The 17,545-nt window shown below is 41.4% G+C and overlaps 1 protein-coding gene across 1 annotated transcript in view; it reads left to right on the top strand.

Moving 5' to 3' along the window:
• Positions 1 to 17,545, top strand: part of RP1 (RP1 axonemal microtubule associated) — a 195,451-nt gene that overhangs the window by 147,957 nt on the left and 29,949 nt on the right. Inside the window, exon 20 of the mRNA XM_075214421.1 lies at positions 2,500 to 2,632. Coding sequence (XP_075070522.1) covers positions 2,500 to 2,632 — 133 coding nt within the window. The remainder of the gene's footprint in view (positions 1 to 2,499; positions 2,633 to 17,545) is intronic.

Consider the following 17,545-nt stretch of genomic DNA (forward strand, 5'->3'; position numbering starts at 1 on the left):
TTTCTGGTCCATTGGAAAGGATTTGGCTCAGAGGAGAGATCATGGGTGGACAAACAGGACCTTCACGCTCCTAGAATTCTCAAGAAGTTCCTTCAAACAGGAGGAGGAAGAGGAGGGTATACTGTCAGGCGCCGTCCGCACGGCCGCCTGACTGTATGATCGCGCGTCTGGTTGCTAGGCAACCAGACGCGTCATTTCCGGATCCTCGGCCGCCTGACCTCTGCAGACAGCGCGACCCGTTGCTAGGCAACGGGACGCTATAGTGATTCCCGGCGCTGAGGATGACAGCGCTGCAGCGCTGATTCTATTGGAGCACTCCAGTATTTAAACCTTCTCTGGCCCTCCTACCAGTGCCAGAGTATCAGGTCTTCCTGCCTCCAGCGTTTCTGTGTACCAGTTGCTATATTGTTCCTGACCTTCCTCGTGCTGCCTGTGACCCTTTTGACCCGGACCGTTTGACCACCCCTATCTGGATTCTGCCTTGTACTGCGCTCCCTGTAGATTACCGACCCGGCTTGCCTGACCATTCTTCTGGATTTCCCTTTGTACCTCCTCTACTTGAACGTTGCCGAACCGGCCTGTCTGACACTCCCTTGTATCTCGCTGTGGACTCTAGGAAGGACCGCGACCTGCGTGTCCCTGCAGCGGAGTCCATACTTCCTTGCGGGGGTTCCTGGTGAATACCAGGGGCACGTTAGACTCCGCGCCTTCCTCTGAGTTGCGCCAACAACAGCAGGTACCTTCTACCAGTCAAACACCCACTACAGTCGTGACATTAGTAAATCTAGCCCCTTGTGTACAGACCCAATTTTGCAGCAAAAATATTGCTGTGAAATGTTAATTTGCTATTTCTTAAAGTAAATATTTCTGTGAAAGGATTTAGGATTTTCAATGAAGAACAAGTAAATCCAATATATAACTTTAACATATCCTATATTTGGTTTAACACCGAACAATATATTTCACATGCATATATGATATTTGAACATCTAAATGGTTTGGGTTCAATGGCACATAGCACATTAAAACATGGTTAAGCCTAAATGTTAGATAGGTGACTAAAGGATTTTGCACCTTATTTTTTTTTTACATGTTACACAAAACAAGATTTATTTTGCTTGTCATTGTCGACAAAGTAAATTTCATATTATCAGAATACACCAAAATCAAGAATTATTGAGATCCATTTACAATAATAATATTGAGTTATTTACAATGGACACACTTAAAGGAGAAACATCTCCTTTTACACTGTTGCTCCTAATTGAGTGTAGTATGTATACATGTGTATACACCTATAGCATGCCTAAATATGTCTGTCCTTGTGTGTGGTCTTGGATAGCATTGTGCCCTCTTTCCATGTCCTAATTATATTTAGGTGGAAAGATAGAAAGTCATGTTTAAGCTCTGCCCACTGGGTTCCTATGACGCATTTAACTGTTCACCATAGTCCAGTGGTTCCCAAACTGTGCGCCTAGGCTCCCTGGGGTGCCTCGGCGATCTCACGGGGGTGTCTCAGCCAGGGCCAGTGGTAAGCAAGGCGGGGGACTACCTGGTAATTATTTTGGCTTAGGGGTGCCTTGAAAAAATTATGGAGACCCTAAGGGTGCCTTGAACTGAAAAAGTTTGGGATCCACTGCTATAGTCTGATATTATGATTAAATCACTGAAGACTAGTAGGTCACACGTGTGTCTGGTCTGTCAGTTTGAAAGTTTTTTTATTATATTGATTTCCTATGCACACGTGCAGTTCGTTGGTTTGGTTTCGCCTTAAGCTGTGTGTGATCCGTTTGTAGAAAATGAAGTATGCACCCTCTGAGATATAGAAGTTTAGCCTGTTTGTATTCAGGCATATTTTTTAGTCCATTAAAAAGAAAGATCACGTCTCCAGGTTTTACCTGTCAACTCCCCTTTTGATCACTTAAACAGTGCAAGCTCAAAGTCACCATTCTTTTGTACTGAACAACATGCAGAAAATGTTTCTGCCTGATTCTGGCTATGGTCTAATCCAACCAACTTCTAACACAATCTGTGAGTGCCATTAAAGTCCTATTCTTTGTGCACAAATATAATTTTTCCTGCAGTCGAAGAAGATCAATGATATTTGTACTTTTACACTATTTTATGCTGCATTTTATCATGGTTTTCATCATGGTAAATGACCCCCACTGAAGTGAGGTAAGTACTATTGTATGCAGTGATCCTTGTACTTGGCAAGGTACAGGTTAATTGTAAAGCTGCTGCACGTCCCCTTCTGGCCAGCAGAGGATAATGCAAAACCTAACGGTTTTTCGATTGACTATTCTGTAGTATAGAGAATCATAAGAGTATATTTGTTGGACATGTACATGAAGAATTAGATCTAGCAGCAATTTTTAGGTTTTATGATTTCACAATTCGTCTCTCCGTTATGACTGTGAGTGTAAGTAAGATAAAACATATTTACATTTTCAAAAATACACTAAACGGCTAAGTAAAAATGTCTAATTTATTTTTCAGATAATTCTCCAGAAAATGAAAAATGGAAAAACATTTACTTTTGATGCTAACAGGTGGTTGTCAAGAAGTCGTGGAAATGGTGAGCTTGTGTGCGAGCTTCCTGTTGTGGAAAATAGTGCATTTATTTTCCCAGGTAAGTGCTTTTTTGCCTTTCATATTGCATAAGCACATAATCATTTGTTTTACCTTCGCCATAAGCAATGTGATCAGGATACCTAGATACAGTAGGGCCACGTGCAGTGCCTCAGGGAATACAAGCTGATTCCTCTATGTAGTCTACACACCCCCCTAGCTTTTGTTGTGCAGTCAGACATAACAATCACATTACAAGAACCATTGTGCTTTACTTTTTATTTTCAATTTGCTTATTAAATACTGAATGCATGTTTATGAGACTTATAAAAATCTCTGCTCGCTCCTATTTCTAATCTTTTCTTAATGAGTAGCATTTAAATGATCTCAGTCTTTACATTAATGGCACAGTAACTTTCTATGTCCCACTATTAAACAGAACCTGTCAAAAACATACTTGTTATTTTACACTCATTTTAAATTTATTTGCTGCTTGCCTCTGTCTCTTTATCTACTGCTTTCCCATGCATTTATCACTGGTTCCAGAAACAGAATGCAATAAACAACAGAATAGAAATATTCTTTACCTATAAGTAATGTTAGTCATCTTTCTGTAAATGGTTGCAACATTCAGCCATAACTTAAGGGCAGCTCCGTCTGAAGTTTATATTTTCTCCCCAGGTTTATGTCTATGGTCCACATTAAGGCTGGGTGTTTGCAATGCTGTTGTTTTACTTGAGCGCAAGAGGTTATTGGTCACTCCGTTGACTTCAATGGGTTTAAGTGAATGAAGCTGGCAGTATTTGAATAGCCACAATGCTTCTGAACGCAATTAGCATGACAGGGTTGTGTACGCTTTACCGATGTCCACTACTCCGGCATGGAGAAAGCCTACAAATAAAATTCGAAATTATAAAAAAACGATTGGAAAAGAAACAGACTTACCTTCAATTCGCCACTCTAGAACTCCGATGGTAGCACGATGCTGACAGCAAGTGATTTTGATTGGAGAAGTGTTCGGCACTGCAGGGCGACGTCATCGCAACGTCTGTCAATATAAATTTAAAGTGGTCCCATCGGGCAATAGTGTGCACTACTGTTAGTTACACACAGCTCTGTCCACACGAGCAGTACAGTGTGAAGCGGGACATACCTCCCAACTGTCCTTCCAGTCAGACCAAATCCTGACTAAGCGAGACTGTCACCCAAATTCGGGACTGTCCCATCAGATTCAGGACAGTTGGCAGACTGTCCTCCTCTCTCCTACCTGTTCTTGTCACTTTCAGCACTTGTGGCTGCTGGTATCTTTAACTCAGTTGCTGCTTGCTTGAATGTTGGGGGCCCTATTTGGGGAAAAAAAATGGGTACATAAAATTTAGTAAACTTCAACCATTTCTGATGTTAAATCAATAGCATCCACATTTAATAATTAGGCCCCAACCCCCCCAGCACTAAAGGTCCCACCACCCTATCTTAAATTACTAGGCCCCACTATTAAATTAAATAGGCCCACCAACAAATTGCCCCATCATCCCACAATTAAAATAACACCCCTTAAATAATTAGCCCCCACCTATACTTCACCATTAAATTAATAGCCTGCCTCACACCCACATTATATTAAGACGACACTCACTTCCATCACACATTATATTAAGACTCCCCTCTCTACCTTCCATCACACATTATATTAATACTCCCCCTCCCTTCTCTCACATATTAAATTAAGACCCCCCCCTCCCCTCCCTCACACAATATATTAAGACCCCCCCTACCTTCTTTCACATATTAAATTAAACACATTAAGACTCCCTTTTTCCCTCTCACATTATCATCATCATCATCATCAACATTTATTTATATAGTGCCAGCAGAAGTGCTTTACAATTGAAAACAAACAATAATAAAACAATACTGGGTAATACATACATAGACGTAAGAAGGCCCTGTTCGCAAGCTTACAATCTATGGGATATTAAGACTCCCCTCCATTCCCTCACACATTATATTAAGACTCCCTTCCCTTCCCTCACACATTACATGAAGATACCCCCCTCTCCCTTCTCACACACTTACCTTGTTCCATCTGCGCTATATTGGAGAGGCAGACTCTTCTGTCTGCCTCTCTTGCTGCTCTGCACACATGAGATTGCTCCTGTCATTTGGTGCGCATCCCATGTGACACCTGTCTCTTACAGGGATAGGAGGAGGCCAAACATAGGGGAGGTAGGGACAGATCATAAGATTTACAGCCAAATGAAGGAAAGTGGCTGGTCCAGGAAGAGTGGCCACCCTACAAACTACCACATTGTCCCCTAGCTGGCACACTGGTTCATAGTATATCTGCTATCATGGAGGCTAATTCTGTTTGGTGAGAGCTGCGTCAAAGTACACTACAATAAACAGTATATCAAAGCCACAATGTTATTGTGTGTGCACCAGTATCATACCTCCCAACATCTGGGTAGGAGGCATCAGGAGAGGGGGGATGGCCACATCATTATGGGGGTGTGGCCATACCCAGAGGGCATGTCTATTACTTTTGAATCTCTAGGCTGCCCCGTTCTCTCCTTAACTCCCCTTCAAATACCTTCAATGCCATGTGCACAAATGCACCGCTGCTCGGCCATGCAGAACAGCAGTGAACGGACTTTCCTATTTATGGGACAAAGCTGTCCTGATTGGGATGGCGGTACAGACCCCACTAATAGGGACTGTCCTGCCTAAATCTGGATGGTTCAGCGGTATTCAGTAGGAAACTTTCTATGGATAGTTAAAAAGTAGACAGTCTGTAAATGCAAACAACCTGCTTAATCACCTTTTTCACTAATATCTCTGTTTTGTAGTTTGAATCAAATCTGTGTTCGTTTTTAATCAATTAAAATGAATAACAAATGTTCTGTTCACTGTTGTAGGCACCTGATGTGGCGTTGTGCTGCTGTGTCTGATTAATTAAACACTAGCATGAAGATATCTGTGCTATTATGGCTCACACCTGCTTCACTTAGAAATAGCACAAACATCCCTTCATTAGTTGTCAGATGCTATAGCACAGAAAAGCACACAGCTTTTATAAATATATTTAAACTCATAATTAGTGTCGGACTGAAGCAAGATGGGCCCACTAGGGGAATGCAATGGTAGGAGCCCAGGAAATATTGTGCATTGTGCCGCGCTAAATTGTCGTCTCATCACTGCAAAGTGGCGCCGCACCACTGAAGGTTGTGGCGAGCCATCAGAGGGATGTTGGCAGCCACCAGAGTGTTGAGGAGTGCCAATAGAGGGGCCATGGTCAGCCCATGAGATAAAATGTTTGGTTTTTTTTACATTTTGGTGCTTGTGAATTATACGCATGCCATTGTAGCTCCTCCGCACTATGCTGCTTCTTCCACTTGAACTGCTTTTATCAATGCCCCATATCTTGTTTTTTTCCTTTCATGCCTTTTAGCCTATCACATGTAAATTCTTATGACACATCTGTGTTCTGGGATACTGATTGGAAGTCACTGGCTTATTGTGAAAGTAGAGGTTTGGGAGGTACTGTACATGCTGAGAGGGCTGAGCTGGAAGCTTGTATGATGAGGAATTTTCCTGAAGATTAAGGGTGCCAACATATCAAAATTGACCCTAGTCTCTGTCTGTGTGTATGTTAGGGAATTTAGACTGTAAGCTCCAATTGGGCAGGGACTGATGTGAGTGAGTTCTCTGTACAGCGCTGCGGAATCAGTGGCGCTATATAAATAAATGGTGATGATGATGATATAACATTGAAAGACTTGTTAGATACCCTAGTTCCAATCCCAGTCCTAGATCCTTGTGACCTTAAACAAATTACTTGTGTTCACAATACCAAAAAGTTGATTCATTCTTTTGTGCGCTTAATAGGGCAGGTAGTCTGTACCTGGACAATTTCTGTGTACAGCGCTGCGTATATTTTATGCCTTACTTAGAAAATTGAAAATAAAGTATTTCTATTCTGTTGCAAAACCACCACACAAATTAAACCATATTACCATCATAGGTTTATTATATGTTGCAAATTTGAGACATGCAATGATTACATAGCATTTGCGTTAATGGGCAGCACAGCGGTTAGCATTGCTGTCTCACAGCACTGGGGCCCTTGGTTCAATTTCGACCAGGGTCCGATCTATATGGAGTTTGAACACTCTCTCCACGTTTGCATGGGTTTCCTCCCACAGTCCAAAAACATACTGGTAGATTAATTGGCTTCTGACAAAATGCATTCTAATGCGTGTGTGTGGTAGGGAATATAAAACCTATGCTCCAATGGGGCAGGTATTGATATGAATTATAAATAGCCTCTGCGCAGCGCTCCGTAATATGATTGGCACTGTATAATAATCATTTTATTTAGTGCTTTTCTCCCAATAGGACTCAGAGTACTTTACATTTGCAGATTAAAAAACACATAGTACAAAATAAACCTATAAAGGATTAACAGAGTTTAGTACAAATAGCTAAGCATTCGGGTTTTTTAGGAAATTAAGGAGCAGTAATGAAATACTTGAATAAACAGGTCTTTAGTATGTCTTTAAAGATGTCTAGAGCAGGGGCCTGGCAGACTGTGCGATACAGTGAGTTCCGGAGAGTAGGAGCCGCAAAGCTGAAATCTGAAGCCCCAAATGAATTATAGGAAATTCAATGAATTGTTAGTAGTTCCTCATCTGCAGATCAATATAAATAAACAATAATAATAAGGAGGATTTCACTTTCAGATGAATGTATTGGTTTACATATATTCTTACAATTTTATTAAACAAAGTTCACTATAGTTGTATTGTTAAAAAAAAGGATAAGGTTTATTTAAACACAGTCAACTTCAGTGTATTTGTCTCCATCCGTTTCCCACCCAAGAGAATGATTTCCATTTTTAACTCCCAAAGTGAAGTAACATCTCCAAAAATGTGTAATTTTGTAATGATCAACACCTGATTACTGCTTCCTATAGGGAAGTGTACAATTCAAGCTGTTTTGTTTGTACAAAAAGGTTCTGCAGGCCACTGCTAAACCCTAAGGCTGGGCACACTACAAGAAAATTCAAACAATGCGATAGCTAAGCGATTTTACCAAGGACAGGAAAAAAAAGTTCCAATCAGCATGGCGATTCATGTGTACACACTATACACGATTAACTTCAGATCTGTGCTCTTCACCTGTTATAACCATCGACTGAAGCTCATGGCCTCCTCCCTGCCTCTCCTTTCAGTGACAGCAGGTGATATTGCTAAATTGTCGTTTCCATCTGCAGAGTGCATACACACTGCAGAATTGGAACAACATTGTTCCATCGTTGAACGAGATTTTTATTTCAGTTTACAAATCTCATTCAATGATATGATGTGATTTGGAATGATAATCGTTCCTCGTTGCAGTGTGCACACTACTGGGTCATTCCATGTCAGTTCAATCAGGGTTGTCTACCACCCATCTCAGATTTCTACGAAAATTTTTTCGTTAAGAGGGGATGTCAAAACAACTATTTCTGCCAAATATCTTGACTGTCTGACAATTAGTTGATTATATATTGATTTTTAAATTTATTAAATAATTTACTAATCCCGGCTTCTTTATCCAGTTTATTTGAAGTATTACGGGTGTTTATTAAGGAATCGACACATAATTTGGGCCCTTAAGGTAACTCTTCCTCCCGAATCCAAAAATCCAAACCAAATTACTTTATCTGCCTCATGTTTTGCGTTACGCCAAAAACGCACGGTTTTCGAATATCATTAAAACCGCTAGATTCAATTGACATTAGGGATCCCATTTTTTGGGGGGTGTTTAAAAAAGGTATAAATTACTACCACAAAAAAAATCAGCCGGGTACTCTGTTTCATAGTGGAGAGAAAAAATAATGAAGTTGATGCTCGATTACTGCTGTACAGGAGATTTGGATTCGGGAGGAAGAGTTACCTTAGGGGTCCAAATTTTGTGTCGATTCCTTAATAAACACCTGCTGTACTTCAAATAAACTGGATAAAGAAGCCGCGATTAGTAAATTATTTAATAAATTGAAAAATCAATATATAATCAATTAATTGTCAGACAGTCAAGATATTTGGCAGAAATAGTTGTTTTGACATCCCCTCTTAACTAAAAATTTTCAAAAAAATCTGAGACGGGTGGTGGACAAATCATGTTTTTTTTGGGTGATCTGATTAGGAATGACCCTACTGTGATATCGGGCCAGTCAATCATTTATCGTCTGATTGGCCCAATGATCTGATGAAAACAATGTAGTGGGTACCCAGCCTAAGAGTGTGGTCTCCCCCCCATCTTGACGCACATTTGCCTCCACAAGTTTTAGCTTTGTTAAATGACCTTTTGTTTGTTCATATCAGGTAACAGTATATGTAACAAAACACTGTAATTAATATTTTGTAAGTTATATTTTATTTGACATAAAATACTAGCATTTTTATTGATATAGATGTCATATATATATAAACCGACAGTGACTTATATAAACTAGGGATGAGCGCACTCGGATTTATGAAATCCGAGCCCACCCGAACGTTGCGGATCCGAGTCGGATCCGAGACAGATCCGGGTATTGGCGCCAAATTCAAATGTGAAACTGGGGCTCTGACTCATAATCCCGTTGTCGGATCTCGCGATACTCGGATCCTATAAATTCCCCGCTAGTCGCCGCCATCTTCACTCGGGCATTGATCAGGGTAGAGGGAGGGTGTGTTAGGTGGTCCTCTGTGCTGTTTAGTTCTGTGCTGTTTAGTTCTGTGCTGTGCTGTGCTGTGCTGTGCTGTGCTGTGCTGTGCTGTGTTCTGCAGTATCAGTCCAGTGGTGCTGTGTGCTGTGCTCTGTCCTTCTGAGGTCAGTGGTGCTGCTGGGTCCTGTGCTGTGTCCTGTTCAGTCCAGTGGTGCTGTGTCCTGTGCTCTGTGCTTCTAAGGGCATAGTTATTTCCCCAATATTCCCCTGTGTTTAAAAAAATAAAAAAAAGTTTTTTTAAAAAATACCAAAAACTACTTTAATTTTTTTTAATTACCACAAAATTTGCACAACCAATCCTGCAGTATAAGCCCATTGGTACTGCAATATTACCAAGTTCACACATTCAGCAGTAAAAGTCCATTGGTACTGCAATATTACCAAGTTCACACATTCTGCAGTATCAGTCCAGTGGTGCTGTGTCCTGTGCTCTGTCCTGCTGAGTTCCGTAGTGCTGCTGGGTCCTGTGCCGTGTCCTGTTCAGTCCAGTGGTGCTGTGTCCTGTGCTCTGTGCTTCTAAGGGCATAGTTATTTCCCCATTATTCCCAAGTTTTTAAAAAATAAAAAAAAAGTAAAAAAAAATAAAAAATTTAAAAAAAAAAAAAATATATAATAATTATAACCAAATTTGCAAAACCAATCCAGCAGTATAAGTCCATTGGTACTGCAATATTACAAAGTTCACACATTCTGCAGTATCAGTCCAGTGGTGCTGTGTCCTGTGCTCTGTCCTGCTGAGGTCCGTAGTGCTGCTGGGTCCTGTGCCGTGTCCTGTTCAGTCCAGTGGTGCTGTGTCCTGTGCTCTGTGCTTCTAAGGGCATAGTTATTTCCCCATTATTCCCAAGTTTTTAAAAAATAAAAAAAAGTAAAAAAAAATAAAAAAGTAAAAAAAAAATAAATAAATATAATAATTATAACCAAATTTGCAAAACCAATCCAGCAGTATAAGTCCATTGGTACTGCAATATTACAAAGTTCACACATTCTGCAGTATCAGTCCAGTGGTGCTGTGTCCTGTGCTCTGTCCTGCTGAGTTCCGTAGTGCTGCTGGGTCCTGTGCCGTGTCCTGTTCAGTCCAGTGGTGCTGTGTCCTGTGCTCTGTGCTTCTAAGGGCATAGTTATTTCCCCACTATTCCCAAGTTTTTTAAAAATAAAAAAAAAGTAAAAAAAAAAAAAAAATTAAAAAAAAAAAAATATATATAATAATTATAACCAAATTTGCAAAACCAATACAGCAGTATAAGTCCATTGATACTGCAATATTACCAAGTTCACACATTCTGCAGTATCTTGTGCTACATATAATGGAGACCAAAAATTTGGAGGATAAAGTAGGGAAAGATCAAGACCCACTTCCTCCTAATGCTGAAGCTGCTGCCACTAGTCATGACATAGACGATGAAATGCCATCAACGTCGTCTTCCAAGCCCGATGCCCAATCTCGTAGTACCGGGCATGTAAAATCCAAAAAGCCCAAGTTAAGAAAAAGTAGCAAAAAGAGAAACTTAAAATCATCTGAGGAGAAACGTAAAGTTGCCAATATGCCATTTACGACACGGAGTGGCAAGGAACGGCTTAGGCCCTGGCCCGTGTTCATGACTAGTGGTTCAGCTTCACCCACGGATCTTAGCCCTCCTCCTCCTCCCCCCCCCTACAAAAAATTGAAGAGAGTTATGCTGTCAGCAACAAAACAGCAAACAACTCTGCCTTCTAAAGAGAAATTATCACAAATCCACAAGGCGAGTCCAAGGATGTTGGTGGTTGTCAAGCCTGACCTTCCCATCACTGTACGGGAAGAGGTGGCTCGGGAGGAGGCTATTGATGATGTAGCTGGCGCTGTGGAGGAACTTGATGATGAGGATGGTGATGTGGTTATTGTAAATGAGGCACCAGGGGGGGAAACAGCTGATGTCCATGGGATGAAAAAGCCCATCGTCATGCCTGGTCAGAAGACCAAAAAATGCACCTCTTCGGTCTGGAGTTATTTTTATCCAAATCCAGACAACCAATGTATGGCCATATGTAGCTTATGTAAAGCTCAAATAAGCAGGGGTAAGGATCTTGCCCACCTAGGAACATCCTCCCTTATACGTCACCTGAATAACCTTCATAGTTCAGTGGTTAGTTCAGGAACTGGGGCTAGGACCCTCATCGGTACAGGGACACCTAAATCCCGTGGTCCAGTTGGATACACACCAGCAACACCCTCCTCGTCAACTTCCTCCACAATCTCCATCAGATTCAGTCCTGCAGCCCAAGTCAGCAGCCAGACTGAGTCCTCCTCAATATGGGATTCATCCGAGGAATCCTGCAGCGGTACGCCTACTACTGCCACTGCTCCTGTTGCTGCTGTTAGTCGGTCATCTTCCCAGAGGGGAAGTCGTAAGACCGCTAAGTCTTTCACAAAACAATTGACCGTCCAACAGTCGTTTGCCATGACCACAAAATACGATAGTAGTCACCCTATTGCAAAGCGTATAACTGCGGCTGTAACTGCAATGTTGGTGTTAGACGTGCGCCCGGTGTCCGCCATCAGTGGAGTGGGATTTAGAGGGTTAATGGAGGTATTGTGTCCCCGGTACCAAATCCCCTCGAGATTCCCCTTCACTAGGCAGGCGATACCAAAAATGTACAGAGAAGTACGATCAAGTGTCCTCAGTGCTCTTAAAAATGCGGTTGTACCCACTGTCCACTTAACCACGGACATGTGGACAAGTGGTTCTGGGCAAACGAAGGACTATATGACTGTGACAGCCCACTGGGTAGATGCACCCCCTTCCGCAGCAACAGCAACAGCTGCATCAGTAGCAGCATCTACAAAATGGCTGCTCATGCAAATGCAGGCAACATTGTGTATTACAGGCTTTAATAAGAGGCACAACGCTGACAACATATTAGAGAAAATGAGGGAAATTATCTCCCAGTGGCTTACCCCACTTAGACTCTCATGGGGATTTGTGGTGTCAGACAATGCCAGTAACATTGTGCGGGCATTAAATATGGGCAATTTCCTGCACGTCCCATGTTTTGCCCACACCATTAATTTGGTGGTGCAGCATTACCTCAAGAGTGACAGGGGTGTGCAGGAGATGCTTGCGGTGGCGCGCAAAATTGCTGGACACTTTCGGCATTCAGCCAGTGCCTACCGCAGACTAGAGGCACATCAAAAAAGCATGAACCTGCCCTGCCATCACCTCAAACAAGAGGTTGTGACGCGCTGGAACTCCACCCTCTATATGCTGCAGAGGATGGAGGAGCAGCAAAAGGCCATTCAGGCCTACACAGCCACCTACGACATAGGCAAAGGAGTGGGGATGCGCCTCAGTCAAGCGCAGTGGAGACTGATTTCCGTGTTGTGCAAGGTTCTGCAGCCATTTGAACTTGCCACACGAGAAGTCAGTTCTGACACTGCCAGCTTGAGTCAGGTCATTCCCCTGATCAGGCTGTTGCAGAAGCAGCTGGAGAAAGTGAGGGAGGAGCTGGTAAGCCATTGCGATTACACCAAGCATGTAGCTCTTGTGGATGTAGCCCTTCGTACGCTTTGCCAGGATCCGAGGGTGGTCACTCTTTTAAAGTCAGAGGAATACATTCTGGCCACCGTGCTCGATCCTCGGTTTAAAGCGTATGTTGTGTCTCTGTTTCCGGCGGACACAAGTCTACAGCGGTGCAAAGACCTGCTGGTCAGGAGATTGTCCTCTGAAGAGGACCGTGACATGCCAACAGCTCCACCCTCATTTTCTTCCACATCTATGGCTGCGAGGAAAAAGCTCAGTTTTCCCAAAAGAGGCACCGGCGGGGATGCTGATAACATCTGGTCCGGACTGAAGGACCTGCCAACCATTGCAGACATGTCTACTCTCGCTGCATTGGATGCTGTCACAATAGAAAAAATTGTGGATGATTACTTTGCTGACACCATCCAAGTAGACATGTCAGACAGTCCATATTGTTACTGGCAGGAAAAAAAGGCAGTTTGGAAGCCCCTGTACAAACTGGCTCTATTTTACCTGAGTTGTCCCCCCTCCAGTGTGTACTCGGAAAGAGTTTTTAGTGCAGCGGGGAACCTGGTCAGTGAGCGGCGAAGGAGGTTGCTTCCTCAGAACGTTGAAAAAATGATGTTTATAAAAATGAATAATCAATTCCTCAATGAAGTACAGCACTGCCCTCCAGATACTACAGAGGGACCTGTGGTTGTGGAGTCCAGCGGGGACGAATTGATAATGTGTGATGAGGAGGAAGTACACACTGTAGGGGGAGAGGAATCAGAGGTTGAGGATGAGGACGACATCTTGCCTCACTAGAGCCTGTTTAGTCTGTACAGGGAGAGATGAATAGCTTTTTTGGTGTGGGGGCCCAAACAAACCAATCATTTCAGCCAAAGTTGTTTGGTAGGCCCTGTCGCTGAAATGATTGGTTTGTTAAAGTGTGCATGTCCTATTTAAACAACATAAGGGTGGGTGTGAGGGCCCAAGGACAATTCCATCTTGGACCTTTTTTTTTTGCATTATATGACCAATCAACAGTCGTTTGCCATGTTCAAAAAGTAAAACCAAATTTAAAAAAATACAAGAAATTAAACCAAAAGTAAAATGCCGTGTCATAATTTAAAACAAGAGGTATTGACGTGCTCTAAAACTACTGTATTGTTGTTTATATTTTATAAACACTACACTTGACAGCTTGAGTCTTTCAATAAAAAAGTAACTGTCCATTGCACGAATATTTGCAACAGGGACAATTTTAGGGTTAAGAAAGTCAACTAATAACACTTCGACGCTGTCTGTCTTTATAAACACTACACTTGGAAGTTGGAGGAGGTATTGTGGCCCCGGCACCAAATTTACTACCGGGGCCACTCCACTGTGCAGTCCATATTTAGGTGTATCAGATATTAAACAACGGTGACAGTTGATGCCCAATTTTTTAATTATATTGTGGCCTCTGTACCAAATTGTGTACCGGGGCCACCACACTACGCAGTCCAGATACTTGTTTGGTGGAATTCAGACCAGTTGAGGGTTTTATTATTATATTGTGTGGACCACTCTATCTATACCACACTACAACTCTATACCACTCTATTTCATACTTTAATTCTATTTCATACTTTAATTCTATTTCATACTTTAATTCTATTTCATACTTTAATTCTATGACTAATTACCATAAAGAGGAACAAAATGAACCAATTTTACCAAAAGTATAATATGACTTAGACTTACAAACACTACACTTGAAAGATCGTGCCTTTAAATGAAAAAGTCAGTCTTCATTGCACGACTATGTGCAACAGGGACAGTTTTTTGGGTTTACAAAGTCAACGAATAACACTTCGACCCTGTCTGTCTTTAACATACTTGATGGGATCTCAATGACGAATTGTCTGTACCATGTTTGGAGGAGGTATTGTGGCCCCGGTACCAAATTGGGTACCGGGGCCACTCCACTATGCAGTCCAGATAGAGGTGTATCAGATATTAAACAACGTTGACTGTTGATGCCCAATTTTTTAATTATATTGTGGCCTCGGTACCAAATTGTGTACCGGGGCCACCACACTACGCAGTCCATACCCTTTTTTGGTGGAATTCTGACACGTGGAGGGTTTTTTAATTATATTGTGGCCTCGGTACCAAATTGTGTACCGGGGCCACCACACTACGCAGTCAAGATAGATAGATGCGTATCATAGATAAAGTTCATTCAGTGGTGTGGGGCAAATTGAAAAATATTCAAAATGCACTGACATTATCAAAAACAAGAGGTTGTCACACGCTAAAACTCCAACATGTATATGATGGAGAGGATGGAGGAGCAGCCGTATGTGTAGTGTAATGCAGACCTGTTGAAGGTTTTTTATATATTTTATTGTGGTGCCCAGTGCCCACTCCTCTAGGCAGTCCAGGTACATTTATTGGTGCGAATCATAAAAGTTCAGGGTTTTTAATATATCTTGTGGTGACCCACTCCTATACGCAGTCCAGGTACATTTATTGGTGCGATTCATAAAAGTTCAGGGTTTTTAATATATCTTGTGGTGACCCACTCCTATACGCAGTCCAGGTACATTTATTGGTGCGATTCATAAAAGTTCAGGGTTTTTAATATATCTTGTGGTGACCCACTCCTCTACGCAGTCCAGGTACATTTATTGGTGCGATTCATAAAAGTTCAGGGTTTTTAATATATTGTGGTGACCCACTCCTCTACGCAGTCCAGGTACATTTATTGGTGCGATTCATAAAAGTTCAGGGTTTTTAAGATATATTGTGGTGACCCACTCCTCTACGCAATCCAGGTACATTTATTGGTGCGATTCATAAAAGTTCAGGGTTTTTAATATATCTTGTGGTGACCCACTCCTCTACGCAGTCCAGGTACATTTATTGGTGCGAATCATAAAAGTTCAGGGTTTTTAATATATCTTGTGGTGACCCACTCCTATACGCAGTCCAGGTACATTTATTGGTGCGATTCATAAAAGTTCAGGGTTTTTAATAGATATTGTGGTGACCCACTCCTCTACGCAGTCCAGGTACATTTATTGGTGCGAATCATAAAAGTTCAGGGTTTTTAATATATCTTGTGGTGACCCACTCCTATACGCAGTCCAGGTACATTTATTGGTGCGATTCATAAAAGTTCAGGGTTTTTAATATATCTTGTGGTGACCCACTCCTCTACGCAGTCCAGGTACATTTATTGGTGCGAATCATAAAAGTTCAGGGTTTTTAATATATCTTGTGGTGACCCACTCCTCTACGCAGTCCAGGTACATTTATTGGTGCGAATCATAAAAGTTCAGGGTTTTTAAGATATATTGTGGTGACCCACTCCTCTACGCAGTCCAGGTACATTTATTGGTGCGATTCATAAAAGTTCAGGGTTTTTAAGATATATTGTGGTGACCCACTCCTCTACGCAGTCCAGGTACATTTATTGGTGCGATTCATAAAAGTTCAGGGTTTTTAATATATCTTGTGGTGACCCACTCCTCTACGCAGTCCAGGTACATTTATTGGTGCGAATCATAAAAGTTCAGGGTTTTTAATATATCTTGTGGTGACCCACTCCTATACGCAGTCCAGGTACATTTATTGGTGCGATTCATAAAAGTTCAGGGTTTTTAATAGATATTGTGGTGACCCACTCCTCTACGCAGTCCAGGTACATTTATTGGTGCGAATCATAAAAGTTCAGGGTTTTTAATATATATTGTGGTGACCCACTCCTCTACGCAGTCCAGAAAGATACCTTGTTGCAACGTTTTGGACTAATAACTATATTGTGAGGTGTTCAGAATACACTGTAAATTAGTGGAAATGCTTGTTATTGAATGTTATTGAGGTTAATAATAGCCTAGGAGTGAAAATAAGCCCAAAAACTTGATTTTTAAACTTTTTATGTTTTTTTCCAAAAAAATCCGAATCCAAAACCTTAAATCCGAACCGAGACCTTTCGTCAAGTGTTTTGCGAGACAAATCCGAACCCCAAAAATAACGAAAATCCGGATCCAAAACACAAAACACGAGACCTCAAAAGTCGCCGGTGCACATCCCTAATATAAACATATGGACACACAGGCAGAGATGGAGACAGGTTTATGGACAGAAAGATGGACACAGACATATAAACAAACGTACCTAGAGGCAGATATATAGACAGACATATATACTATATAAATATAAAGACTTATAGTCAGAGACATAGACAGATTGGAATTCAAGATAAAAGACGTTAAAAGGAATCTAATAATCTCAGAACCGATTCGGAGATTGTAGCTGCACACAACTGTACATTAACAAGGTGAAGGTTATTGAGGTCAACCAATATGTAAAAGCCATATCATTAGACAGAACTCAAAGACCAATGAAACTCAATATATAAAAGTCACTAGAAGAATCCTTTGAATAGATTTATGATCAGAAAAACTAGTGTTCCTCTTCTATGGCTCTTTGGTGAAACTCCAAGTTCCTATAACAAAAAAATAAATGAATCTCCGATACTCACATGTGCAGTTATTTTCTAATAATAAGTTAAACAATATTTTATAGAAGTATTTTTTCATGCCTTTAAGTAATTAAAACCAGTTAGCATTTTCTTCTACCTAATCATGTACTCTGTTCAAGTTCTTAGCATTACACCATGCTGCTTATTCTCCATTTCCTATTCAGCCAGCTGACTTAAAATCAGATCGTCTAGAACATTTGTAGTCCTAATAGC

This window comes from Mixophyes fleayi, chromosome 5 (assembly GCF_038048845.1).
Source record: "Mixophyes fleayi isolate aMixFle1 chromosome 5, aMixFle1.hap1, whole genome shotgun sequence".
Lineage (NCBI taxonomy): Eukaryota > Metazoa > Chordata > Amphibia > Anura > Limnodynastidae > Mixophyes > Mixophyes fleayi.